At 48.3% G+C, this 27,848-nt stretch overlaps 2 protein-coding genes across 3 annotated transcripts; one reads left to right on the forward strand and one right to left on the reverse strand.

Annotated features, from left to right (window-relative positions):
• Positions 1 to 366: 366 nt before the first annotated feature.
• ACTN3 (actinin alpha 3) lies at positions 367 to 15,001 on the forward strand. Its single transcript, XM_080912826.1, has 20 exons — positions 367 to 554; positions 5,067 to 5,181; positions 5,421 to 5,540; positions 5,855 to 5,941; positions 6,029 to 6,116; positions 6,481 to 6,559; positions 6,643 to 6,724; positions 7,624 to 7,709; positions 8,037 to 8,129; positions 8,702 to 8,932; positions 9,057 to 9,204; positions 10,911 to 11,061; positions 11,608 to 11,857; positions 12,082 to 12,264; positions 12,662 to 12,796; positions 12,885 to 13,064; positions 13,785 to 13,931; positions 14,020 to 14,085; positions 14,478 to 14,636; positions 14,718 to 15,001. The coding sequence occupies exons 1-20, from the start codon at positions 417 to 419 to the stop codon at positions 14,874 to 14,876; spliced, it is 2,697 nt and encodes an 898-aa protein (XP_080768952.1). The 5' UTR covers positions 367 to 416; the 3' UTR covers positions 14,877 to 15,001.
• Positions 15,002 to 15,306: 305 nt separating this feature from the next.
• Positions 15,307 to 19,669, reverse strand: CTSF (cathepsin F). Of its 2 annotated transcripts, none has more exons than XM_080913168.1 (14): positions 19,370 to 19,669; positions 19,095 to 19,193; positions 18,741 to 18,825; positions 18,587 to 18,648; positions 18,269 to 18,344; positions 18,075 to 18,188; positions 17,844 to 17,989; positions 17,664 to 17,760; positions 17,504 to 17,584; positions 16,667 to 16,786; positions 16,523 to 16,587; positions 16,339 to 16,429; positions 15,888 to 15,946; positions 15,307 to 15,616 (listed from the first exon to the last, which is right to left on the reverse strand). In XM_080913168.1, the coding sequence occupies exons 1-14, from the start codon at positions 19,586 to 19,588 to the stop codon at positions 15,530 to 15,532; spliced, it is 1,401 nt and encodes a 466-aa protein (XP_080769294.1). In that variant the 5' UTR covers positions 19,589 to 19,669; the 3' UTR covers positions 15,307 to 15,529. The 2 variants fall into 2 exon arrangements, with proteins under 2 accessions (XP_080769294.1, XP_080769295.1); XM_080913169.1 differs by having other exon boundaries at positions 15,307 to 15,808.
• Positions 19,670 to 27,848: the final 8,179 nt, after the last annotated feature.

Genomic DNA, 27,848 nt, shown 5'->3' on the forward strand with positions numbered 1-27,848 from the left:
TAGAAATAGGGGTCTGTTTCTCGCGCGAAATGCTTAAAAGAGTCAAACTCAGGTCCAAGGGGCAGCCTTTAGGATAGCCCGCAGCACCACTTGGACTCCACTTTATAGATGAGGAAGCAGACAAGGTCCATGGCTGCCCCAGGACCACGCAGCAAGCTAACAGGAGAGCTGAAATTCGAACCCGCTATATAGACCAGTAGTCGCTCCAGCATCCCCCGCAATTCTGCAATCTTTGACTCCAGCACTATCTTTTCTCTGGTCCAGATCCAACCTCCCTTGCCCCCTATCTGGCCCCACCCACCTCCCCCATATTTAGTACGAACCCGATCTGGAGCTGGGCTGGGCCCTACTTAACCCAGCCTGAGCGAGCAGGAGCTCGCCCAGTGGAGCAGAACGGAGCCAAGAGCCTGAGCAAGATGATGATGGTTATGCAGCCCGAGGGTCTGGGGGCTGGGGAGGGGCCCTTCTCTGGGGGCGGCGAGTACATGGAACAAGAGGAGGACTGGGACCGCGACTTGCTATTGGACCCAGCCTGGGAGAAACAGCAGCGGAAAGTGAGTGTTCGCCCATTTACCAAAGGCAAAAACTGAGGCTGGGAGGCCAGACAGTTCTTCCCCGGGCATCTGGACAGTTTAAAGACAGAGCCTGCCTGTAATCTAGACTGCAACTCCCCAAACCAGACTCTACCCACCAGCTATCTGCTGTCCTCAGAGATTAGAGGAAAGGCTGGGAGTTCTCATGAGGGATTTAGGATGTCAAGGACGCTGTGGAGTCCCTCAGTGACTGCCCAACTCCTTTAAGCCCACTGCCCCTCTTGTAATGGTGAAGGTAGATTTTGGAAAAGGTCTAAGAGACCTCCTAACTTGTTCTTGGGTGGGAGGTGAGGGGTTTTAGGGAAGTTATGTTCCTCTACATACCCACCCTATTCTCTAGTTAATTATCTTTAGACTCCATCCTGAGGAGAACATGGCAGACACACAACCAGTGGATTTGGGGGTGTAGGAGAGAAGAACCATCTCATATTCTTTCTCATGTCTTCTGCTCAGGGTGGTGTCCACAGTCCCTCTACTGGCTTGACAATTGAGAAAACTGAGGCCCAGAATAGGGCAAAGATAGGCAGCCTGTTATATACTGTGAGGAAGAAAAGAATGCCCCCATCTTTGTTCCTTGCCCAGCCCTACTTTTTCTCAAGATACTCTTCCCTGTCTTAGAAGCCCTGAGTCTGCTGAAAAGGCCAAAAGGTCAGGAGGAGGGGAGCCCTGGGTCCCCTTACCAGTAACTTAACCCAGGCTCCCACTTGGACACTTGTGCTGAAGCAGCGCCTTTATGGGAGCCATGTGGGCAGCTGTTGCCCAGGCCCAGCCTTGTAGGGCACTGCCCCCTCCTTCCCTGAATTATTTTCACTCCTAGCTCCCCAGCAGAGGGAGTAGGACACCTGGGTTCCCTGAAGAGAACATGATTCCATCCGAGCTGAGAAATAGTTGAGGATCTGCAGGCCAGGCTTAGGGTGGGCACCATGAAGCCATTGGCATGCTTTCAGGAAAGTAGAGGACTTTGCAGGTTCTGAGAACCCCCAGAATTTACAACCAGATAATTTCTGCTGTGTTAGATGACAGGCGCTGACTGCAGGGGTGAGGAGCCTAAGCTGAATGGAATGATGCCTCAGATGATCCACCCTCCACCCAACCCCCTCTCCCCAACCCCCAACCCCCTCTCTTGCACCTGTCTCCAAGCATGGCTGTAGTCCTGAGTTCCTGCAATCCCCGGGGTGATGTCATCCCTGCCCCTGGCTCCAGCTGCCATTTGCCCCTCAACAAACCCTTGCCCCTACTGCCAGCCATCCATCCCTCTCCCAGGTCAAAGTCTGTGTGTCTTATCATTACACCTGTCAGTCTTTTTCTTACCTCTGTCATTTAAAATATCAGAAACATCCTTTCACGTCAGTTTCTAGCCATCCATGTTTGTCAACAATGTCCACCAGCAACCCAAGTCCACCATTAATCCATCAATAGAACAGGGTAGATGCTCTGAAAACCAGTGAGCACATCCTGGAGATGGACATGTGGGTTTTTCCTCCTCATTCCACGTTATCTCACACCTGTAACATCCTTGTGGTACAGCAGGTACCGCCCTGCCCCATCCATCCCTGCTCCTGCATGCTGCCCCACTTACTGGTCTCCACCTTTGGAACACTCTGTTATCCCCTGATACCAGAGTCCTCTTCAGTTGATAGTACTAAAAACAAAAATGGTTCATAAACATTCCTAAGCTTTTTAAAGGTCTCATGTACCCCACCCTGAGATGGTCTTGAATTTGCCATGTAACCAAGGATAACTTTAAACTTCTGATCCTCAGCCTCCTCTTTAAAAACAAAAAGCTGTGAGATTTATTCATCTTATTTATGTGTGTCTTGCCTGCATATATGTATGGGTATTACATCCATGTTTGGTGCCTGAGGAGGTCAGAATCCCTGGATCTGGAGTTATGGGTGGTAATAAGCCACCAAACAGATGCTGAGAATTGAACCTGGGTCTTCTGCAAGAGCAACAAGTCCTCTTAGTCACTGAGCGCGCTCTCCAGCTTTTTCTCTGCTTTCTACGTGGAGGGTGCAGATATGCACTGCCGCATCAGGTCTGAAGTGGTGCTAGGAGTCAAGCCCAGGGCTTCTTGTGTACAAGGCAGTCGCTCCACCAACCCAGATACATGTCAAAATTTCCATTAAAGATTTATTTTTATTTATGTGTATGTACATGGAGACCAGAAGAAGGTGTCAGATATCTGGACCTGGAGTTACAAGCAGTTATAAGCCTCCTGACATGAGTACTGGGAATCTAATCTGGGTTCTTCAGAAGAAAACCAGTAATCTTACCACTGCTCAAGCCCCATAGATAGGCCATAAGAAGTCTGGGATCAGAATAATACAAATACTCCACCTCCTCATTCCCACTCCCATCTCTTGCCATCCCTTGTATCCATCCCACCCCCTCATTTTTCCCTTCTGTTTTGATAGCCATCATCCCTGCTCTGCAACCAGAGTGAGCCTTTAAATGCACTGTTCTAGACTACATTTGGGAGACAGAGGCAGGCAGATCTCTGTCAGTTAACCTGTTCCACATAATAAATTCCAGGATAGCTGGGGCTGCACGGAGAGGCTTGTCTCAAAAATAATTAATGAAGTTCTGGTGCCTTTCTCTTGCCTGAAGCTTTGCCAACTCTCTGTAGCTCTCGGGATCAAGTTTAAAATTCCTGGCTTAGCACCCAGGATCATGCATGACCTGGCCCCTTCCACCCCTCCGGTCTGTCTCTTGCCACTGATAGCCCAACACCCCCAGCTTCATTCCAGCGGTGCCACAGTGCAGTTCATAAACAGAACAACTGTTTCTCACTACACACTTTTTCCTTGTGTCTGCCTCTGCCTGGCATGCCCTTGTCTGCCCTTCCTGGGCCCGCACAAGCTCCTGCTTTTTCATCACTGCTCTGATCTAATGTGAGCCTACATCAAGAAAGTTCCACCTAGTTGAGACAGTCCCCCTCCACCCCAGATTCCTCTGCAAGTCTCTGTCAATACACCTCAGAGACTAACATGGCTCTGATTGGCTGTGAACTCCTTCAGGGCGGGACTACATCTTATTAAAACTCACATTTGGCCCTGAGGATGTAGCTCAGTTGCTAATAAAGTTTTTGACTTAGTTTAGCATGAATGAAGACCTAGCTTGGCTCCCCAGTATCAGAGAAACTGGCTGTGGTGGTGCATGTCTGTAATCCCAGGACTTAAGAGACAGAGATAGGAGGAGCAGAAGTTTCTTGTCACCACTGGCTACCTAGTAAGTTAAAAAAAAATACACGAAACCCTGGGAGACATAAGACTCGGTCTTAAAAAAACAAAAACTTCTTCTTTTCTGCCCCCCTCACCAAGCTGCCTATCCCCCTGCTATTTGTAGACTCAGGACATCCAGACTCCAGTATCTGAAGCAACTGTAGTAAATATAAATGCAGTCTCTTGTGCTTGGTCCCTATCGACTAAGGACCCACTTACATACCCACCCCGTGGCAGAAGCTCACCAAGTCTGCTTAGCAATAACAGCTGTCCCATATTTATAGCATCCTCTTCTACTCCAGCCCCCAGTATACCTGGAAATCCGCCCGAGGAGAGAATTCCAACTGGCTTCTAGGATACCTCTTAGGAGCATCTGTTTTGTGGTGGAAGAAATGATCTGAATTCCAGGATCCTTCCAGGTCAGAGGAAGAATGACCAGAGATATTGTAGATGATACCCTGCCCTTTACTTGGATGAATACGGAAACCTAACAACAGAAAGGGCTGGCCGTAGGTCATGGAGATGGATAACCGCTGAGATTGGAACCCAGTTGTGGACTCCATCAAGGAACCAGAGCTGGTAGTGCTCAGGGTTTGAAGACCTGGCAGGTTGGCAAGTGTTATGTGCAGTCATAGAACACCCCCATTCCTAACAGATACAGTCCTCTTGTCTCAGGTGGAAGCTGAGGCTGTAGGGAAGGGGATCATGTGGATTGCAGAACCTGGGCATCAACAAGTCACTTCTATGAGACCCTGTAGGGATAATTAGGTGCCTAATGAGTCGTTATGAAACAACAGTAGACTGTTGATCATCTGTGCAATGCTCTTCTGTCCAGAGTCTCCCTGGTAGGTGATTCCCACTTCTCATCTAGATGTGGATCCCTTGAGGAACTCTCAGTTTAGAGAGCATATCTCTAGGCTGCCTGGACCTCAGGGAACTCCACACTTGGAAGTGTGTTAAAGTTTCCTAGTCCCATCTCCAGTGATTAAGATTAGATAAAGTGGAGAGCTGATACAGGGAGGGCCCAAATCCAAACTGGTACCCACAGAGGCCCCAGTGCCATTTCTCAGGAGAACTAAATCTTCAGGAGAAAAAAGAGAGGATACATAGAAGCCAGTGGCTGAACCAGGATTTACATTCTAAGACCTATCCTAACGGAGGAGCCAGGTCTGTGTGTACCAGATTCAGTCTCAGGCATCCCTTTCCGGAGATCCAGTCCTACAGTCCAATCACTATCCTCTGTCCCTAGACCTTCACTGCATGGTGCAACTCACATCTGCGCAAGGCAGGGACACAGATCGAGAACATCGAAGAGGACTTTCGCAATGGCCTGAAGCTCATGCTGCTCCTGGAGGTCATCTCCGGTGAGGACATATAGCAGTGGTCAGGGGAATCTGGAGACCTTTGGGAATGGTGGCAGCTGGAAGGGACTTGGAGAAGGGGGAGCTTGGGAATAGCACTTTTAATTTTTAATTAATCATTTATTTATTGCTAAGAATCAAACTCAGAGCTGAAGTCGGGCTAGACAAACACTCTATTACTGAGGTACATTCCAGGCTTCCTCTCGTGACCTTTGACCCTTACCCACGCTTTTTATTCTCAGGAGAGAGGCTGCCCAGGCCAGACAAAGGCAAGATGCGTTTCCACAAAATCGCCAACGTGAATAAAGCCCTGGACTTCATTGCCAGCAAAGGAGTTAAGCTAGTGTCCATCGGTGCTGAAGGTGAGGAGAGGAAAAGAGGAGTCTTGGCAAAGACTCGGGAGAGTCAAGAGGTTTCTTCTACCTATAAGACCCAGTGGAGATACCTGTCAGAAGCAAATGTACCCAAAATGCTAGCCCAGCACCTGGTACCTAGCAGGTGTTCAACAAGTCATTCTAAAATACACTATCTGACTACTATGTGCTGCTTAGGTATTTACTTACTGGCTACTAGGTCTTGGGTGGGACACAAGGGTCAGGAGGTTTAGCTAGAGGGTCATGAGCTGAGGCCAGGACACAAAGGCCTGGAGTCCAACCCTGACCCCTCTCCCTCGTAGAAATTGTTGATGGAAACCTGAAAATGACCCTGGGCATGATCTGGACCATCATCCTCCGCTTTGCCATTCAGGACATCTCTGTAGAAGGTGAGAAGAGGAGGAGCCATGTGGAGAGGACAAGATCAGACCCTTTCCCACTTTCCTAGTTAACACTTCTGCCCCTTTGCCACCCAGAGACCTCAGCCAAAGAAGGCTTGCTTCTCTGGTGTCAGCGGAAAACAGCACCATACCGCAATGTCAATGTACAGAACTTCCATACCAGGTCTGTTTGATGGCCTCAAGGGGACAACAGTGAGCAGCCTTGGTCTGTGAGTGTGTAGACTGTCCCCATCCCAAACCTCAGCAGTTGATTCAGTTCTTGGAACAGCCTCAGCGCTTCCAGAAAATATATTTCAGCCAGAGAAGACATGTAGATCCTACATCTAGAAGTTGTAGAAATTGGTCTGGTCTGAGCCGTGGGAAGGGGTCACGAGGAGCTGGAAGAAGCTGGAAGTTGGGGTGCAGGGAGGAATTTGCACTTGACTGGGTCTCACAGAAAAGGCTGCCCTGCAGGAGTACTTCTAGGCTGAGAGTGGAATATGGCTTCAGCCTGAACTGAGGCCTGACAACCCTTTCTCTCTGTCCAGCTGGAAGGATGGCCTGGCCCTCTGTGCTCTCATCCACCGCCACCGGCCAGACCTCATCGATTATGCAAAGCTGCGCAAGGTGGGCCTCTATAACTTACAGACCCAACTCTGCAGGCTCTGCCTTTAGCTGACCTTTCACCTTTCCCCCTCATGCCTATCTAGGATGACCCAGTCGGAAACCTGAACACTGCCTTCGAGGTGGCAGAGAAATACCTGGACATCCCTAAGATGCTGGATGCTGAAGGTAGGTCAATGCATGAGAGCAGCATCAAGTATTCACTAGACCCAGTCCAACCTCTGCACAGTGCCCTGCTCTCCCCTCCTCCCCCCTGCCTCTTACTCTACCCCATCCTTCTTTCTTTTCAAGATCTTACGTTTTTTGAGACAGAGTCTCACATAGCTCAGGCTGGTCTTGAACTACTGACTTTACTGCTTCCACCACACCCAAGTGCCATAATTATAGACATGTGCTACAATGTTTTCTGCCATCATCCCTCTTCGCCATGAGCTTTCCATTACACTCCCCACTGCCTACCCTCTCCTGGCTTTTCTCTATGGAATGGATTTGCTCTATCTCATATCCCAGCCCCCTAATTATCCAGGATAATATTGGTTCTCATGACCAGAAGCCTCTCTGGGGCACATTCTGCCTGTGGACCCTGGGCCCATGCAATGTTCAGTCACAGAAGCAGGAAGTATTTTCTAAGCAATGCTGCATGGTACCTTGGGTGCTTGTGTACCACAGACAACTGCTTTCATCCTCCCATCCTCACCCCAAGGAAATCATAAGACTTAGAGAAAAGGCAGAGAGACTCAGGTACAGACTGCCTAGGAACATCAGGTAGTATGCATTGATTCGCGGGGGATGGGGGGACTCAGTGGCTGCACACTCATGCCTGGTCTCACACCAGGCCCTGGGGTGATCGTTGAGGGCTTCCCATCATTCTGAGGGTATTCTCTGCATAGAGGGGAGAGTCTTGAATTTATTTCCCACTCTGGCTTTGGTCAACATGCACCTTATAAGAGAAGAGTTGAAGATGTAGCTAAGTGGTAGAGCATTTACCTATCATAAGAAAAACCCTGGGTTTGATTCCCAGTGCCTCAAAACAAACAAACAAATACCACCTTGCTGTCCTCCCCCAGATATCGTGAACACCCCCAAACCAGATGAGAAAGCCATCATGACCTATGTTTCCTGCTTCTACCATGCGTTTGCTGGGGCTGAGCAGGTAAAGGACGACCTCATTGCTGCCCCACTGGGGGCATTGCTGCCTAGGTAGGGCCCAATGGCCCAACCTCGGTGTTAGCCCCACATTTGGAGGTGTCAAAGCATATAACGGCGGGGGGCACTGTCTCAGTTTTAGACAATGGTTTTCAGGGAGCTGGGGGTGGGGCAGAAGCCTTTGTCCAGAGAGTGTCCTCTTACCTTAAAGATGTACTTACCTGTCCTTCTCAATTTGTACATGGGCCAGGTTTTTAAGGGCTTTACAGAACGAGGGAGGTTGGGGTGTCTGGGGTAGCCATCCGAAGCCCTCTTGCTGTCTCCAACACTACAGGCAGAGACTGCTGCCAACAGAATCTGCAAGGTCTTAGCTGTGAACCAGGAAAATGAGAAGCTGATGGAGGAGTATGAGAAACTGGCTAGTGAGGTGAGGCAAGGGCCAGAGCGCCCCTTCCTCCCATGCTCCTCACCTGTCCTTGCTGACCCTCCCAACCTCTCTAACCTCTGTGGGGTCTGCAGAGCTTCCTTCCAGCTACTCTCTGGCCCTGCCTCCCCACCATCTCCTGCCCTTCTGTCACCCAAAATTCCCCTGGTCATTGCTGATTCACTCATTGTTCATTCATTCACTGACTTCGTCCCTTTCATTTAGGCAGCCACATGGCCTTTGTCTCTGTGCCAACCTTTGCCCCCCTACCCCCAGATTCAGAGACTGTCCTAGAATTGTGATGTGGCTCAGTGGCGGAGTCTAGACTATGGGAAACCTTAGATTCAATCCCTACCACCACCTCTCACCCCTCCAACACACACGCTTAAATGCTTAAATATTTCATTTCTTCTCAGACTAGTAAGGACAGACTACCCTGTTCTGTGCTCCATAGTTTTGAAAGTCCCTTCCATGTATCTGAGGCCTGACCCTCTGGCCACAGTCCAAGTGTGGCGTGGAGATGGGCAGGGTGAGGTGTGAAGGTCGGCTCGGAACTCTTGCTCTGATCCTGACAGCTGTTGGAGTGGATCCGCCGCACTGTCCCATGGCTAGAGAACCGCACGGGTGAACCCAGCATGAGTGCCATGCAGCGCAAGCTGGAGGACTTCCGAGACTATAGACGCCTGCACAAGCCTCCCCGTGTGCAGGAGAAGTGTCAGCTGGAGATCAACTTCAACACCCTGCAGACCAAGCTGCGCCTGAGCCACCGTCCTGCTTTCATGCCCTCTGAGGGCAAGCTGGTTTCGGTGAGCTAGGCTAGGCATGATGGTGCTCTAGCTTTGCCCATAAGTCCCGGGTGGCCTTGGGTTCTTAAATCTCATCTGCATAAGGGGTGAAGCGTGATGAAGGCCACCTTTGTCTTCCACACAGGACATAGCCAATGCATGGCGGGGACTGGAGCAGGTGGAGAAGGGCTATGAAGACTGGCTGCTTTCAGAGATCAGGCGTCTGCAGAGGCTTCAGCACCTGGCTGAGAAATTTCAACAGAAGGCTTCCCTGCATGAAGCTTGGACCCGGGGTAGGTGTATTTCATAGGGCTAGACTCTTTCCCGGGACAAAATGTACAGGATGCAGGCAGATGCTCTGCAGGGAACTGGAGAGAAGTTTTTTCCCCCAATCCCCACTTCAGGAATTCCCTCACTATATAGTTAATGCTAACTAACTTGGAACTCGCTATGTAGACCAGGCAGAGATTCACCTGCCTGTCTCCCAAGTGCTGGGATCAAAGACATGAGCTACCGAACCCACCTGGAGATCAGATTTTTCATTCCATCCTGACTTCCTGCTATGCAGTCTGGGCTCCTCTTGGGACTAGTTATCTATAAACTTAACCTCCCTCCTCCCAGGCTCTGGTCCTCTGTGCTCCTCTCTGACTAATCTGTCTCTTAGCTTCTGTATATGAAACAGGTGTCCAAAGACAAGCCTATCCCTAATCTCAACATCACCGGCATATTCCAAGTACATTGATACAGAATACTGCGTGAGTCATATACACCACTCTCCATAACTCCCACTCAGGAGTCTGTCAGAGATTTCAGTCCTACAAAAGAATGAGTCCTTGAGGTGATGAGCTCATGAGAAATGGCTCAGTGGCTAAGAGCATTGACTGCTCTTGCAAAAGTCCTGGATTCAATTTCTAGCACCTAGATGGTCATTCACAGCCATCTGTAACTCCAGTTCCAGGGCATCCAGAACACTCTTCTGGCCCCCTTACGCACCAGACATGTACGTATTGCACATATATGTGTGTGTGTGTGTGTGTGTGTAGACAAAACACTCATACACATACAAATAAAGGTTAAAAAGAACGACTCCTTAAAAACCAATCTGTTCTGTTAAAATAAACAAGCATTCAGGATGGATTACGGCATAGTGATTAACAATAGTTTAGACATTTTTATAAGAATTTCTGAAGTTATGGTGGCAAACTCGTTTAACCCCAGAATGGGGAGACAGAGGAAGGCAGACTCTTGAGTTTGAGGCCAGCCTGGTCTATATAGTGAGTTCTAGGATAGCAGTAGAGAGACCCTGTCTCAAAAACAAACAAAGAATTTCTGAAATTTACAGCTTAGGTACCCTGGGGCAATCTCTGAACATTTATACCTGTCACTTCCTGCAAAATGCTGGTGCCTGTAATGAAGTGTTCCTACACTGTTGTGATGAGGATGATGTTCTTTATTTGTAATATTATAGTAATATAAACCATTTACACACGTGCACGCTGTTACATTTAGTATTCATTCATACAGTAATTTTTCATGGAGGGTCTGTCACTCACCAAGTTGTCAGGCACTGTGTCATGTGCTGGGGAAGCAGTGGTGTGCAAATGAGGCCAGGTCGAAAGACTGAGGGGTTCACAGAGGAATGGAGTAGTTCAAAGGCGGGCGGTGATGGCAGAGGCTGGCGGATCTCTGAGTTCAAGGTCAACCTGGTCAAAATAGCAAGTTCCAGTACTCCAGGACTACATAGAGTCCCTGTCTCAAGCCAACCAGCCAACCAAACCAAAAAATAAACAACAAACCAAAAACTAACAACAAAGTGGGGGCTCAATATCAAGAAATTCCTTGTAGCAAGGGTCATCCTAGCCCATGCTGGGTCAGGGAACACTGATATCACCAACCAGCAAAGCCAAAGTTCAGGCTGGCATCTCAGGGTATGCTGGGAAACCTAAACTCCAGCTGTAGCGACCTCTGGGTGGCAGGACACTGTTTTCTTCTCGTGCAGGCAAAGAGGAAATGTTAAATCAGCATGACTACGAGTCAGCTTCGCTGCAGGAGGTGCGTGCGCTCCTGCGGCGCCACGAGGCCTTTGAGAGCGACCTGGCTGCGCACCAAGACAGAGTGGAACACATTGCAGCTCTGGCCCAGGAACTCAAGTAGGCGTGGCCAGAGACCCTGCCCCACCCCCTCCTCTTTGAGCCCCGCCCTTCTTCTCTGTCAGACCCTTGGTAAACAAGTGGTTGCGTCCTGTTTCCTCTCACTCACGCCATTACTTGCTTACGCCCTTCCTGAAACACCATCCCCAGCTCCTTACTCACTCTGCTGCCCGTACACTTATCCACTGACGCTCATCTGTCCCACTCCATGGGGAGACCTGTCCCTCACAAACTGGAAACCCCCTACACCTCAGCATATTAGCCCATCACCCCAGTCAGCCTTGACCTCATCATCCCATCATCCACAACCTCCCGTTTCCCTTCTCCCACAACCCTACTTCTGAAACACCAGGAGCCACATCAGGATACCTCCAGGGACTGGAGCTGAGGGTCCTGGGTGCCAGTCTACCTGAAGGAACACACTGAGACCCCTGGAAGAATAGCTCCTCTGCCCTATGCTTGCTCTGGCTGCACTCCCGCACCCTCACCTTGCCTTGGGTTCCACCAGGGTCTGCCTCTACCCTCATTCCCCTTTTGCCCCATCAGTGAGCTGGACTACCACGAGGCAGTGTCGGTGAATAGCCGCTGCCAAGCCATCTGTGACCAGTGGGATAACTTGGGTACACTGACCCAGAAGAGGAGAGATGCACTAGAGAGGATGGAGAAGCTCCTGGAAACCATTGACCAGCTGCAGCTGGAGTTTGCACGGCGGGCAGCACCCTTCAACAACTGGCTGGACGGGGCTATTGAGGACCTGCAGGATGTGTGGCTAGTGCACTCTGTGGAAGAGACCCAGGTCTCACACCCCATGTCCAAACCTTTGGGTTCCTGGATAACAGAAATAGGAACCAGGGCGGGGGGGGGGGGACGACCAAATAATCCAGTTATAGAGTTCTGGGTGAGAGGCAAGAGGCATAGGACCAGTCCTGAACTAACTACTATGTGTTCTAGCTCCCTGTTCTGCCCCTCTGTTGCCTGTGGTAAAAGGGTACACTGGCTGGTTCTTCCTGTTTTCCCCAGAGCCTGCTAACAGCACATGAACAGTTCAAGGCAACGTTGCCTGAGGCTGATCGAGAGCGAGGTGCCATCCTGGGCATTCAAGGAGAGATCCAGAAGATCTGTCAAACATATGGGCTGCGGCCAAAGTCTAGCAACCCCTACATCACCCTCAGCTCACAGGACATCAACAATAAATGGGACACAGTGAGTGCAACCAGCAGCCCTGTGTGGCTCCCACTTGTTCTTATACATTTGAATCAATGAAGTCTCTGATGTCCCAAGATTTGTGGAATAAAACCCACCTCCCTCCATGTGCGGTTTCCACATGGCATTGGACAAGCCTCCAACATTATTCCTCTGTCAGAACTGACAGACATATAGAATATTTACATACCATCCACAAGCCCACCTATATGTCATTGGCCCCATTTTACAGATGGGGAATCTGGAGTCTATAAATATGAAGGCATTTGCCTTGGAGTTTACCCACATATGGCTCATGAGAACAATTACTGAGGTTTGAGGGCCTGAAGGCTATCTTCCCTCAACACTATCTCCTGGCCCCCACAGTTGGCTATGGTATGACCACTCTCCTTCCCAGGTCAGAAAGCTGGTACCCAGCCGTGACCAGACACTGCAGGAGGAGCTGGCCCGGCAGCAGGTGAATGAGAGGCTCCGGCGACAATTTGCAGCCCAGGCCAATGCCATAGGACCCTGGATCCAGGGAAAGGTGGAGGTAAGGGCTTGGAGAGCTAGGCCAACTCAGGGATTGGGATGAACCCACAGGGAGTTGAGAGTTCTTATCCTGACGGGTACCCTTGCAGGAAGTAGGGCGTCTGGCAGCTGGGCTGGCTGGCACTCTGGAGGAGCAGATGGCAGGTCTGCGACAGCAGGAACAGAACATCATCAATTACAAGAGCAACATCGACCGGCTGGAGGGTGACCACCAGCTGCTGCAGGAGGGCCTAGTCTTTGACAACAAACACACAGTCTACAGCATGGAGGTGGGGTCTCACCCTTGGGAGAAAGGGAAGGGAAGCCTGGCCTGATCACAGCTGGATAGAGCCGGTCTGTCCCAGGAAGGTCGCCAGTTCAGCCTGGCAATCTTTTACAATGTCCCTATGGCAATCTGGCTATCCTGCAATGGAAAGGGACTTGTTAAGGCTAGGTGTGGTGATGCATATCTCTTAAGCCGTCCCTTGAGAAGCTTGAGGATCAGGCCATCCTCTGCTATGTAGCAAATTTAAGGTCAGCTTGGGTTTTATGATGCAAGGAAGGAGGGAAGGAGGAAGAAAAGAGACCTGTTCAAAGTCACAAAGCATTTTAAATTCAGGATTGGCCATGCTGGTCAATCAATACTTAATCAAACTGTAAGATTAAAAGGGCTGCTTAGAGTCACTTAAGTAAACCCTGAAGTGGGGTTAAGAAGTCCAGTAAAGGGAAGGATTTGCCAAATGACACACAGTGATTAAGAGTACAATCAACTGGACAGCCAGGTACAGTGGGGCACGTCTTTAATCACAGCATTTGGGATGCAAGGGCAGATGGATCTCCATGAGCTTGGCCAGCCTGATCTACATAGAGTTCCAGGACAGCCAGGGCTACATAGAGAACAAAAGAAACAGACAAAAAAAAAAAAAAAAAAAAAAAAAAAAAAAGGAGTAAAACTGGAGTAAGAACCAAGACCTGGCCATTCACTGACTGCCCTGTCTCTCACTTTCTAGCACATTCGTGTGGGCTGGGAGCAGTTGCTCACCTCCATTGCCCGAACCATCAATGAGGTAGAGAACCAGGTACTGACCCGAGATGCCAAGGGCCTGAGCCAGGAACAGCTCAACGAGTTCCGGGCATCCTTCAACCACTTTGACAGGGTCAGTGGGGGCTAAGTCCTGCGGGCTAAGAGATTTGGGAGGTAGTGGGATTTCCAGACCAAGCCTGATATCCATTTGCCCTCAACAGAAACGGAATGGGATGATGGAGCCGGATGATTTCCGAGCTTGTCTTATCTCCATGGGTTACGATCTGGTGAGTCCCATGACCACTTCAGAAGTATCATCAGGTCCCCTCCTTCTGCCTGGCCCCCTCTGCTTATCACACTCACAAAAAGGCTATCTAAGACATGGAGAGGTAAATTAACTAGTCATATATGACCTCAAGGTCTTAGCTTGGATTATTTTCTATAACAGAAAGACCTGACTTAAGGCCTGGGCAAGGACACAGAGGTGGGAATGTCTGTCCGTGTTGATACTGTAGCTTCTTCCCCACACCCTCTCATCACTAGTCTGAGGAGATTCCTCAGAGGGGTACCAGGGCCCTGGGGATATGTAAGGAACATGTGACGTCATGTCATGTTGTGAAGAGCAAGACCTCTTGTCTTTAGCATGTATGGACACAGTGCCTGACCTCTACCTCTGCAGGGAGAAGTGGAGTTTGCTCGAATCATGACCATGGTGGACCCCAATGCAGCTGGGGTTGTGACCTTCCAAGCCTTCATTGACTTCATGACCCGAGAGACTGCAGAGACAGACACGGCTGAACAAGTTGTAGCCTCCTTCAAAATCCTGGCAGGAGACAAGGTGAATCTCACTCAGTGGAGGGGCTGGAAGGCTAGGACCTGACCCAAGACCCATGGGCCCTTAATGTCTCCTCTCTTCTAGAACTACATTACCCCAGAAGAGCTGCGGAGAGAGCTCCCAGCCGAGCAGGCAGAGTACTGCATCCGTCGGATGACGCCCTACAAAGGATCTGGGGCTCCATCCGGGGCACTGGACTACGTGGCTTTCTCTAGTGCCCTCTATGGAGAGAGTGACCTCTGACATTCTTAGTGGAGAAGGAGAGGGGGCACTTCTTGGGGTGGATTCCACTGTTTCTCAGAGCAAGGGCTTCAAATCATCCAGTACCATGTTTCTGAATAAAGATCAGGCTGTGGGCCTCTCCCATCTGCTTTTGGTTCTTTTTCTTTCTTTCAAGATTTTTTAATTTTATGAGTACACTGTGCTGTCTTCAGACACACCAGAAGAGGGCATCAGATCCCATTACAGATGGTTGTGAGCCACCATGTGGTTGCTGGGAATTGAACTCAGAACCTCTCAGAGCTCTTAACTGCTGAGCCATCTCTCCAGCCCTGCTTTTGGTTCTTAAGGGAGCTCCTTGGCAGGACCTGCTACCCAACCCTGACCCACCAGGGGTCCCTAAGACCCATCAGTTTCCTTCAGAGACTAAACACACCACACAAGGGAAGCAGGCTACTTTTTTATTGCTCTTAGAGAAGGCTGGTTACAACTTTCCTGGATGTGGAAGGGACCAGAAAATGTACAGCATCAGACTGAGGAACACCAAAGAAGAAAGACAGAGCCTGCTGAAGACAAATCAAGTTTTATGACAAGCTTATTTTCATTCCGCATCATACTGTAGCCCAGGGGTCTTGTTCCAGCGTTGACTTTCCATGAAAGCCTCAGGATCCTCCTAGCTACCACAATCCAACAGAGATGCAGCTGAGGAACTTCAGGTAAGCATGAGAAGGAGGGAAGAAGGGGCCCAGGGCCCGCTGCTCACCCTGAGGTACAAAGTGCATGTTCCTCAGACATCTGTCTCCTGAGGAGGGGCCTGGGCATGAGTCAGGCTAAGGGAGGGGCCGCTGAGGTCAACATCAGGCCCCAGGCCCGCAAGTCTCTCAGTTCACCACTGCCGAGCTGGCCATGGTATTCACACCACAGGCCCCGGACCCACGATATAAGTAGTAGTAGCCCTGCGAGACAGTGGGGCTTGGTTAGAGGGTGAGGTACGGGTGAGGCTGGAGAGTCAGGGCCCAACCAGGCAAAACTCACCTCCTCACCCCAGTCACTGCCCCAGCTGTTCTTGATGGCCCAATAAGGAATGTTGGAGCCTGGGGAACAATACAGAGTACAAGAAGTCAGAGGATCTTCTCCGCTCGAGATTCACACACTGCACCCTTCAAATATCCTCAGTGGGCATTCGGTGTAATGGGAAGCAGGTCAACAGCAAAGATCTGGTAAGGCCCACCTACCATCCTCACGGAGACCTCAGGCACCTATCAGGCTTGAAAGCACTTACCTGATTTTCTCTAGAATAACCCTTCAACCTTCCCAGCTTTCCCATCTACAAAACACATGGGCGTTTTGCTGAGGCTGACGTTCAGGATGAGGTTCTCAGGCATTACCAGGATGATCCCCCTCAGAAGGCCCGAGAAGTTGCTATCTAGCCTCTGATTGGGGCCTGAGTTAGAAGTAAGGGAAGCAGGAGGCCAATGGAACTCACGGTTTCCATAGCCCACCAGCAACACAGCGTGGTCGATGAACCAAGGGCTGCAGAGGGGCCGGAGTGGGTGAGCAATCCCGTGACGATAGAACTGAGAAGAAAACAGGGAGCAGGATTCCAGCTTAAGGGAAAAGTGAGGAAGGCACAGACAAGAGATGGGGGGACCCAGAGGTCAGGACCTCACCTGCATGCCGAAAGCATTAATAGCCACTGAGATCGGTCCTTTCTGGGCCAGCCAGGCTGCTATCTCTGAAAGGGAAAGACAGTGCCACTGGTAACTTTGCCCAGCAGCATCGACCTGGACCCACCCGCAGTGCCCCCAACTCACTATTCTCATTCCGGCTCAGCTCCACTGAATCGTTGATGTAGACTTTTGCCATCTGTGCTGAGAAGTTACATGCCTGAACGTGGCCCTGGTAGCCGTAGTCATCCTCTGTTTCCAGCCCTCCTGGGGAATGAGTAGACTCCTCTTTATCACTTACTCATGTTCTCCCAGACAGAAGACGCCAGGCATCCCACAGACATGACGTCACATGTTCCTTACATACCCCCAGGGCCCCGGCACCCCTCTGAGGAATCTCCTCAGACTAGCGATGAGAGGGTATGGGGAAGAAGCTACAGCATCAGCATGGACAGGCACTCCCACCTCTGTGTCCTTGCCCAGGCCTTATGTCAGGCTGCCTCTGCCCTCGCTGCTTGTCCTGCTCTGACAGTCTACTGCTCAGACCCTTGAAGGCTCCTGGGCTGGCTCCTTCCTAAGTTACTTCAGTCCCTTAGCTCACCATCCTCCTACCACTGCAGCCCGTGGCTGAATTTAATGCTTCCCCTCAGGAGAGAGATGTGCTGCGATCTAGTTTGGCAGAATGATAAGAACATAGACTTCCAGGAAGTGAAAACACCAAGATTCTCTGGATGCTTGCCATGCATCAGAATCTTAACGTCCGTTCACCATGTCACTTGCCATTGGAGACCATCCTACAGAGTGGACACTGTATATCCCATTTCACAGTTAAGATAACTGAGGCTCTGGCAAAACGGACTTACTGTAAGAGGTCTTCAGTCAGAAAGGGTCAGCATAAAGACCAGGACCCAGTTTTGTGTGACTCTCTTGCCCTCTTGCAAAGAGGTGGTACCTGCTGCCCGGCCTATCCAAATTAACACATACCCAAATTCTTTATGGCCGTGTAGGCGTTGGAGGGCAATCCACCCAAGCAGGCCTTGTCCATCTTGTCGCAGTCCAAAAGCTCTAGGAGACAGAAGGCTGGTTCCAAGGGGCCCTCTGTAGGGGCTGGCCTTGGGCAAGGGGACTAGAGCAGGATGCTCACCCTGCTCTGACAGGGAGAGCAGAGTCCCCCGGTTCAGGAACCATTGGCCCTCCACGTTGCCTGTGACAGAGAAGGCCCAGCAGGAGCCACACATGCCCTGCAAGACAATGGACATAGTCAAGGCTCTATCTTCCGGCCCCATGTAGTCTGCCCTCCTATTACCACTTCTGGGACTCCAACCTGGTCCTTCACTTCAGTGACAGCCCCTTTCTTCCTCCAGTCCCATTCAGGAGGAGCGAGATCATTTATGGACTTGGCTTGACGCATCTTCCCGCCAGACTCCTTTTGTAAGAGGGGATTCAGGTAGATGGTGTGGAATTCCTCCTCTGTAGGTAGAGATGGGCAGGGGAGAGAGGAATGAGTATTTTAAGCCCTCATGATGAGCACGAGTTCTGTGGTCACCATCCCCACCTGTGAGGTCACTGAACTTGGTGATCCCATACTGAGCTGTGCCACGGTCCAGGGCCTGAATCTTCTGTGCTCGCACCAAATTTCTGGCAAAGACAGTGAAGCGCCACTGGGCTTCTGAGAACCAAAAAGAAGGAGCCATGATAGCAGAAGGCCCAAGTCTGACTGGGACAGGTGTAGACAAGGCTGGGGCCTACCTTCCCTTGACTCGTAAGTCCGGTTATAGGTAGTCATGAAGTCCTTGAAGAGTGTAGCCATCTTCACAGAAATGTCCTAGGAGGGCAAAAGGGTGCTCATCTACAAGTTCAGCCAAGTACACTAATTGAGAGCTCTACCCTGGAGAATCAAGACAGGGAAGTCACCATGGGAAGAGGAAGTGAGGGGGAAGAGAGCGACAGGGCACACAGAGAAAGAGAGAGAGAGAGAGAGAGAGAGAGAGAGAGAGAGAGAGAGAGAGAGAGAGAAAGCAAACGGGAGTAAGGGGCTATTGTTTCTCCTAGACACAGGCTTCTCACCTGGGGCAGGGGATCCTTGTCCAACAACGGAAGGAATGAGCGGAAAGTCTCATTTCTATACTCTGGATAGGGTTGGAACAGAGAAGTAATCAAGGCTGAATTCTGAGTCAAGTATGGTCTGGGCTATCCCAGTCTCCTTGAGCTATCCCAGCACCTGTAACCTTGGTATTCACTGGGCTACAGTCCCTCCTCAGCAGCAAGTGTTCTTTTAGCTCTTCCAGGACTTCAAAACTGCAGAGCTGGAGGGAAAGAAAGAAGACAGTCTGGGGACAGTTTGGAACAAGGTCCCAGCAAGAGCAGCTAGAAGCTCTTCAAAGGAGAGCCCCATGAAAGGCAACCATAACTTGGTGAAAGAGGAAGGCCAGCAGCAGACACCCAGCACCCAAACACCCACCCTTTCAGAAAATATTGGTCTCCAATTGGTATTTCAGGATTAAGCAATGCCTCCACAGGACCCATCATTTCAGCTGCTTGCCAGCTAAGGACAATAGCTGACCCCTTCACTCACCATTGTTTTCTTCGTCTCAGGGAGCAGGCACACCAGGGGATCGGTGCAAGGCGGCTCCTCTAGTGTGGCTTCCAGGGAGAACAGAGAGCCCCGACCCGCCTAGACAGAGGAGAAGGTGGGGCTGGCAAAGCCATCCTCGCGCCCCCCACCCCATCCTCTTTAGCGACTATTGCCGACCTCCTCTTAGTCTGTATAGATCCTTCCTTCCCCGTCCAGGCCATCACCCCAAATTTAAGACAAACCCCACCTTGCACCCGCTCCCCGCACATCCTCACCCGGCGGACGCGCCCGTGTACGGCCCCTAGCACGGCCCTTGTCCCCGCAGCACGGCCGTAATTGTACATGTCCAGCGCGAAGCGGGCGGGCGCCAGCAGCTCCTGGGAGGACAAGTTCCAGGCCTGCTCGTCATCCGCCCAGGGCTTGGCGGGGACCGGGCTCAGGGTCACAGTCGGGATCAGCGTCAGCAGACACAGAAGCTGCAGCAGGGGCGCCATAGCGATGCCGAAGCTGCTCGCCCCGACTCACTGACCCACAAACTCGCTGATCAAGCGATCAGAGGCGGAGCCTGCCTTCAAAGACCACAGAGTGTCTCCCTATAACCCCTGGGGAATGCTGGGGCGGCCAATGGGCACCGATTCCTGGCGCTTGCGCGCTCGCTTATTTACGCGAGGCACGTGGACCAAGTGGGAGGATGGGGGAGGGAGTAAGGAGAGAAGACACTAGGTTGAAAATAAAACAAGAATCTCCGATCTTTTCTATCAGGAAAAGTCAGATCCCTTTAACCATGGCAGACGTGTGAAATAGGTGCTGTCCCCGTTTCGTAGATAAGGAAAAAGAAGCTTACAGATGGCTCTGAGAGGACTTAAACTTGAACCCAGGCAATTGGTTCCTGAGCCTGCCTTTGCAGTGTGATCTCTTCTTTGAGTCCCCTATTGCCATTCAAGAGATGGTCAGTAATATATGGGTTCTAGGGATCAGAGGATGTATGTAGTTCAGTGGATAGTGCTTGCCTAGCTCTCACAAATGCCCTGTGTATCACCATCCCTAGCATGGTGAGGCACATCTGTAATTCCAGCATTCAGGAAGACAGAAAGTTCTAAAGTTCAAGATCATTCTTGGACACAGAGAATTTAAGCCTAGGCTACATGAAAGACATCTATACATATAATCAACAAAACTGTGGGAAGAAAGGGATTATACCTTAAATCACTTAAGCACTGTGTTCCAGGGCTGCCAGGGAACAGCCTCATAACTGAAAACAGAGGGTGAAAAAAAATCTGCAAATTGTAAAAATGTATGTAGGAATTAAAAAGTGAATCATAAACTAAGATGCATTTTTTAAATGCCTCTGGTACACTTGGAGAGTTACTGGAAAGAAGGGCTTTTATTACTAAAAGGGAAATTTCCACTAACTGTTTAGATATAAAAAGCCACTGGTTTGGATCAGAGAGGCAGAAATTATCCTCAGCTCATTGGAGGAGCTGCTGCCAGGAGTATCTTGTCTAAAGCTGTTAAAATAAGCCACAGAAAGCTTGTGCTTATGTGAGGCGTGTGCAAAGTATACATGAAGGAATGTTTTGAAGTCTTTGAGATAGTTCTTTTGGTTTGCTTGTCTTCAAGACAGGGCCTCACTACGTAGACCAGGCTGGCTTCGAACTCATAGAGATCCACCTGCCTCACTGCCTCCCTAGTGCTAAGATTAAAGGCATATACTGCCAAGGCAAGCTAAGGGATGTCTTAATTGGTAAAGACTTACCTTGCAAGCTTGATAAGTTCAATCCCCAGCACCCACATTAAACAAACAAACAAAAAAGCTACGTATGGGACACTCACTGTAATCTCTTTGCCTGGAGGTAAAGGCAAGAAGATCCTTGGGGCTCACGGGCCATCCATCATCCAGTGTAGCCTAATTGTTTGAGGTCAGTGAGAAAACATGTGCATATGTACACACATACACACACGCACACACATACACATGCACACACATGGGTGGATAACATCCAAAGTTTTCATCTGGCCTGCCCATAGATGTTCTTGTACAGGACTATTATCCTCTGAGCCAAACTGTCATCATCCTGAGGAGTTCTGGGCCTGTTCCAAAGATCACTACAGTAAAGATGTTAATCTGGGAGCTTTTCTTCACCCTTTTGCTCTCAAGTAACAACAGGGTATTTCTAAGCCTTCTCTAGCCCATTTTAGCTCCCAAATAAATGACTCAGAGACCTAATAAATGTATTAATAAGATGCAGGCACAATTCTGGGCAGGCACTCATCTATTCTAACTCTCTATGGCTGCCTACTTCCCAGCCACATGGTCCTTTACCTGCAATCTGAGTCTTGTCCTGGCTCGTTCTGTTCCATGTGTGTCCTCATGGTGACTCCTGGCAAATCCTCCTGATCTTTTTCCTCTTCTTCTCTTCTCTGCTTCTCTCTTTTTGCTTGCCACCCCCCACTGGAATTGGAAGTCTCCTCTTATTCTCTTCTGTCCATCTTTAGGATGAATCAGCTCTTTATTAATCAATCAAAGGTAATGGAAAAGAGTTTTTATACACCATCGAGACAGGAGATGCTCCAAATATCATGACAATGTCGACACTGCAACCAGTTTTCTGGGCACAGTAACCAGCATCTGAATGAATACATAGTGCATAAAACCCCTGTCTTAGTTAGGGTTTTACTGCTGTAAACAGACACCATGACCAAAGCAACTCTTATAAGGACAACATTTAATTGGGGCTGGCTTACAGGTTCAGAGGTTCAGTCCATTATCAAGGCAGAAACAAGGTGGCATCCAGGCAGGCTTGATGCAGGAGAAGCTGAGAGTTCTACATCTTCATCTGAAGGCTGCTAGCAGAAAACTGGCTTCCAGGATAGAGGAGGGTCTTAAAGCCCATGCCCACAGTGACTCACCTATTCCAACAGGGCTACACCTTCTAATAGTGCCAAGCTTATACAAACCCAAGCATCACAACTGGGCTTGTGGACTATCAACTGTTCTGTTTCTTTTGGAAGGAGGGGGTACAACATGAGACTCCCCTACCTGAATATTCAGCTATCCTTCCAACCAGTTGTTTGCAATTCTATCCTAATTGCACATGTATTCGTGGTCTCTGGGATTCCTGGTCCCTGGGAAAGTCTGTGACAGTAGTTCTCAACTTATGGTTTGAGACTCATTTGGGGGTCCAATGACCTTCTTACAGGGTTTGCATGTCCCAATATTCTGCATATCAGATATTTACATTATGATTCATAACAGTAGCATAATTACAGTTATAAAGTAGTAACAAAAATTTATGGCTGGGGTCACCACAACACGAGGAAATGTATTAAAGGATTAGGAAGTCTTAGGAAGGTTGGGAATCACTGGTTAGAGGATATGGTTGAGGAAGGATTAGGAACAGAGCTTCATTTACACAGCCATACTTATTGGCTTACATACAAATCCTCTAGGCTCCTCCCAGAGACCTAGCAATAAGGACCTAGCAATAGGGTCCTAGCAATACATTGTTTCATGACCTGATGCCATTGCTTGCCAAGTTTTAGCCAGGTACCAAAAGGACTGCTCAAAACTCCAGCCCTCCACCCCCAATCCCCTTCTTACCCTGCCCCATGTTCCTGGCTGGCATCTCTTTCTGTCCTTCTCTGTCCCTGCCCTCATAGCTCTATCTGTTTCAACCTCTTCTCCAGGTCCTCACTCCTCTCCCTTCCCATATAAACCTCCCTTATACCAGGTCTGTCCTGTGGCATGATTTCTCATGGGGACACCTTGTTGTGGGCCTGCCAGGCAACTTCTTACCCCAGGTGCCGTCGCATTGTATTTCATAACAATTAGTGTGTCTCATGCATGCTGGTGCAAAGCTTCCACTTTGCTGCTTTAAGGTGTTCCTAACTTAACCTCTCATCCACTACACTGAGGAAGGTCGCTAAACTCGGTTCTACAGAGTGAACTTTGGTGGGATAGTATCTTGATTTGCTGTTGGGACTCTAGGAGCAGGGTAGACATTAAAATGGGCATTGCTGGCATCATCCTCAGGAAAGTAATCTTAGCCAATCGTGCACACACGAATACACATACACAAAAGAGAAATGAAAAAAAAAAAAAAACAAATTATAGCTAAATATCTTGTAAAGTGCGAAGTGAATTTATAATCTTTTGATGCAACATAGAATGATTAAATCAAGCTATTAACCTATGTATCAACTAAAATATTTGATGTTTGGGGGATGAGAACATTTGAGATTTATTTTCTTTGATCTGTGGAAATGTACAGCACTTATTAGCCATTATTCCCCTTTCTCAAAGGGGAAAAAATCCAGAAGCTTACACAACCTCCTAAAGAAAGCCATTAAAGCTTCATAACCTTTGATTTTCACCTTTCCACAGCTCCCCCATCCCCCAGCTCTCCCATCCCCCACACCCCTCCGCCACCCCCACTCTGGCAGCCATTGTTTTACTCTCAGGTTCTGAGCTCAGTGGCTTTAGAGCAAGTGTGTGATCAATGACTTGACTTTCTGTGCTCGGCTTACATCACTTAATGTTTTTCAGTTAAGTGACTGCTGGCTAGTAGAACTTCTCTTTGAGGATTGTCCCTTCCTTCCCACTTCTAAATTTCCCACAATTCATAGTCTTTCACTTAATTGGACGTTTTCTCCTTCAGGTAGAGCAAGTGGAATCTATTAAGTCGGCTGCTGCTATGACTCCTCACTGTCACAAGGTGACACTGTTGAGATTGGATCCTGCACCATCCACTGTAAGGAGCCTTGGAACTCTTTGAAGGCCTGAAGATTACAATTAGAAACTTCCACTCTGAATGTGTGAACCCCTGCAATTTCCCCAAATGTGGGAAGTTTGACTACATAATTTTTTAGTAGTGGGAAACCATGTTCACGCTTTCCCTAAAAAAGAGAGAGGAAAAAAAGATTAAAAAATTTGAGATGTGGTGGCACATACTTTTAATTCCAGTAAGGGATCACTGTGAGTTCAAGGTTATCATGAGCTACATAAGGAGTTCCAGAACAGCCAGGACTACAAAAAAGGAGGAGATGGAGAAGAAGAGGTCATCTGAGCTACATAGAAACTTCTAACCCAGCCTCAGCGACAGACAACTCTGTCTCAAAAGCAAAGACTCATGGATTCTCTGCTTTGAGGAAAAATTAGATTTAACAGAGGCAATTGTGAAAAGCATGTTGCAGTTGGTAAAACATGGGAAAACACTGATTTGATTAATATTAGACCCATCAAACCTATAAACAGGATCATCAGTAAGTAGTGGATCCTGAATATATAAAGAGCTCTGACAAACTGAGAAAATAAAAATCAAAACTTTGGGGGGCGGCAGAGATAGCTTGGTGATTAAGAGCAGTTGCTGCTCTTGGAAAGGACCCTGGTTTAGTTCTCAGCTCCCACATGCAGCTCACCACCTTCTTTAACCCTAGTCCAGAGTATTCAATGTCCATTTCTGGCACCACACATGTATAAAGACATGCATCCAAAACCTACACACACACATACACACACACACACACACACACACACACACACACACAGAGAGAGAGAGAGAGAGAGAGAGAGAGAGAGAGAGAGAGAGAGAGAGAGATTTTTTTTTAAAGGTTAAAGAAATAAAAAACATTGAGTAAGAAAAAACAAGCCATGAAGCAGGAGAAATCAGAATGAATAAAGACCAACATGGATTTGTCCTTTTAGAGGACGCTCTTGAGTCTCTTTATGGGAAAGATGTTACAGAGTCCTTGGAAAAGACCATAGACCCAATCCAATCATAATCAACAGACTTACTGGGTCAGATCTGAGGTTGCTGTGAAGAAGCAGCATGGGGAAGGACTTCAATATCTACACAAGCGAGCAAAACGGCTCAGTTCTGCCAGGTTAAGTGATTGGAGCAACTCAAAATAATCTTTGGTCATCTGCGTAAGCAAGTTACAGAAGCAGAAAAAAAGCAGTTAGTCATATCATAACAAGTAGATAGTCACAGCTGTACACTTTTGGGTGCGTGGAGAGATTTGCTGAGTCAGGGTTACTGGGAACTTCTCTTCCAGGGATTGGAGTCAGAGACAAATGGCTGGTAGGTACCAAAATGAATGCCTAGCATAAAATGGCTTCTTTAGCCATTAACACTACATATAAAAAGATGAAACTGGACAATTTGAAGACCAAAAAAAAAAAAAAAAATGAAAAAAAAAAGACTCCAAAGCTATGATAGATCTAGAAAGGCATGGGAAATTCAGTGAAATGAGCTCAGGCCTCAGGCTCAGGGTTCAGGGCTCAGGACTCAGAACTCAGGGTCCAGGTGTCCTTCAACGCCATCTTTTTAGAAATAAAAACAAGCAAACAAACCCAGGGTTTTTACCTTATAGCTACAGTTGAACTTGGAATTCACTATATATCTCAGGCCAGCTTCTTGGCAACCCTTCTGTCTTTTTTTTTTTTTTTTTAACTTTTGTGTCTTACCAAGTTACCCAGTCTGGTCTTGAACTCATTCTGTAGTCCTGGCAGACACTGGATTTGTGAACCTCTTCCTTTAGATGCCTAAGTAGCTAAGGTTACAGGCCTTTGTTACTAGGTCAGACTCTAAGTCTGAGCTCCATCCCTGGCCTACCCTACCCCCATTTTTGAGATAGGTTCTTACTAAGTAGCTAGTCCAGGCTGGTCTTCAACTTGTCCATGATTCTCTTGCCTCAGACTCCCAAGTGCTTGGGTCATGTGCCTGTGCCATCATGTTCAGCTCTAAGATATGACTATTTTTAACTGTGTGTGTGTTCACAGGTGTGTACATGCCATAACACATCTGTGGGGGTTAGAGGATGATTGCTGGGGGTCAGCTTTTGCCTTATACCTTGTCAGTTTATGGTCTCTTTTATTTCTACCATTGCCTGATGTTCTCCAAGCTGGCTGGCCTATTGCTTTTACTTGGGTTCTGGAGTCTCAGGCTGTTAGACTTGCACAGCTAATGCTTTTACCTTCTGAAGCATTTTCCTAGCTCAAGAGCTAAGACATTTCTTCATTCACTTAAGTATTTTTGCAAGACTGACAATTGAATCCAAACCGGCACACCAGATAAGCATTACATCACTGGCTGACCTGTAGCCCCAGTTCCCCAAAAGATATCTCCTCCTTCCCACTTTTAGACAGAGTCTCTCTACATAGTCCTGGCTGTCTTGGAACTCAGTGTATAAACAAGGCTAGAACTCACAAAGTTCTAGAACTAACAAAGATCCATCTGCCTCTGCCTCCCTAGGGCTGTGACAAAACTGTTACACTCAATACACTTAGCTCTAAGATATTCTTGATGTTCTTAAATATGTTGATATCTGTGATGGCTGTTCTTGGACGTCAACTTGACTATGTCTGGAATTAACTAACCCCACCCCCCAAATGACTGGGTGCCGTGTAAGGAATTTTTGCCTAATTAATCATTTGAAGTGGGAAGATCCATTTCTAATCTGGGTCTTTGATTTGGGAAGACACATCTTTAGTGCAGATGTTTTCCGGTGGGTGGAGCCACCTCTGATCTGGGCCGTTCCTTCTGCTGGCAGCCTATATGAAGGACATGGATAAAGGAAGCTTGTCTTTGTTTGCTTCACTCTCACAAGAACATCCCTTCACTGGGATTCCTGAGTACACTGAAGACCAGCTGAAACATCCAGCCTCATGGACTAAACAACTACTGGATTCTTGGACCTTCCGTTGGTAGACGGTCATTGCTGTACTAGCTGGAAGCTAGTTGTTGAACATTTTGTAGAGCCATTCTAATAGATCTTTGTCTGTCTGTTTGTCTATCATCGCTTTATCTATATCTAGATGTAGACATAGACATAAATATATAAATTTGAAGACATAAATTTATTCTCTAAGCTCTGTTCCTTTTGAGAACCGTGATTAATTAACACAGCACTAAGTTATAAACATTTAATTAATCATTAAGAAAACACAGCCAGCCAGGCAGCAGTGGCACACACCTTTAATCCTAGCACTTGGGAGGCAGAAGCAGGTGGATCTCCAAGTTTGAGGCCAGCCTGATCTACAGAGTAAGTTACAGGCCAGTCAGTGCTACATACAGAGATTCCCTGTCTTGAAAAAAAAAAAGCAAAAAAAAAGTAAAATAGAAATGAAGAATACAGACTATTGCTATCCATCGCCTCTCAGAAGTGGAAGGTAAGTCCCTGTTGGTGGAAAAGACATAAATGCCTCCTTCCCGTGGTGGCATGTATTCCTTGTATACCTTGGTGATAATCCAAAACCCTTTAATTAGATGTAAGGTCCACTGAACAAGAGGCAAAACATGTCTGGAATGGGAAACTTAGCTGGCTAGTCAGGGCTAGTGAAGTCATGGATCTTGGAGGAGAATTTACAGCCATACTTTTCTAAATCAGCATAATCCCTAGCAACAAATGACCCATTTGTCTTTATGCCCATAGATAGTGTCGTCTGAACCCCTCATGAAGGAAACTTCTCCTTGCAAAAGATGGAAAGCAATATACAGTCACAACCAATAAAAATGTAGAGTAGGATAGAGATGTGTTCCAATGGATACATTTACAAAACACTTCCCAACCTAAGGCTCAGGGAATATTTAGGAAAAGGGGTAAAAGATTGTAAGAGCAGAGGACTAGAGTGTTTTCTGTGAGACTGTGTCTTCTAGTAACCTTAGAAACTACACTCATAAATTTCACCACCATGACCCCCTAAACACAAACTGAACAAGGACAATGCTAATAGACAGGCTGAAGTAAATAGAA

This window comes from Micromys minutus (assembly GCF_963924665.1).
Source record: "Micromys minutus genome assembly, chromosome: 2".
Taxonomy (NCBI): Eukaryota; Metazoa; Chordata; class Mammalia; order Rodentia; family Muridae; genus Micromys; species Micromys minutus.

What these genes read in the sequence shown, in the direction of transcription:
- ACTN3 (XM_080912826.1), top strand. Translation starts at nt 417, where the DNA reads ATGATGATGGTTATGCAGCCCGAGGGTCTGGGGGCTGGGGAGGGGCCC. An exon ending in AGTGTCCATCGGTGCTGAAG is followed by an intron (nt 5,541 to 5,854) that starts GTGAGGAGAGGA and finishes TCTCCCTCGTAG; the next exon opens with AAATTGTTGATGGAAACCTG. An exon ending in TCAGGACATCTCTGTAGAAG is followed by an intron (nt 5,942 to 6,028) that starts GTGAGAAGAGGA and finishes TTTGCCACCCAG; the next exon opens with AGACCTCAGCCAAAGAAGGC.
- CTSF (XM_080913168.1), bottom strand. Translation starts at nt 19,588, where the DNA reads ATGGCGCCCCTGCTGCAGCTTCTGTGTCTGCTGACGCTGATCCCGACT. An exon ending in CACGGCCATAAAGAATTTGG is followed by an intron (nt 16,787 to 17,503) that starts GTATGTGTTAAT and finishes CTCATTCCCCAG; the next exon opens with GAGGGCTGGAAACAGAGGAT. An exon ending in GCTGAGCCGGAATGAGAATA is followed by an intron (nt 16,588 to 16,666) that starts GTGAGTTGGGGG and finishes TTTCCCTTTCAG; the next exon opens with AGATAGCAGCCTGGCTGGCC.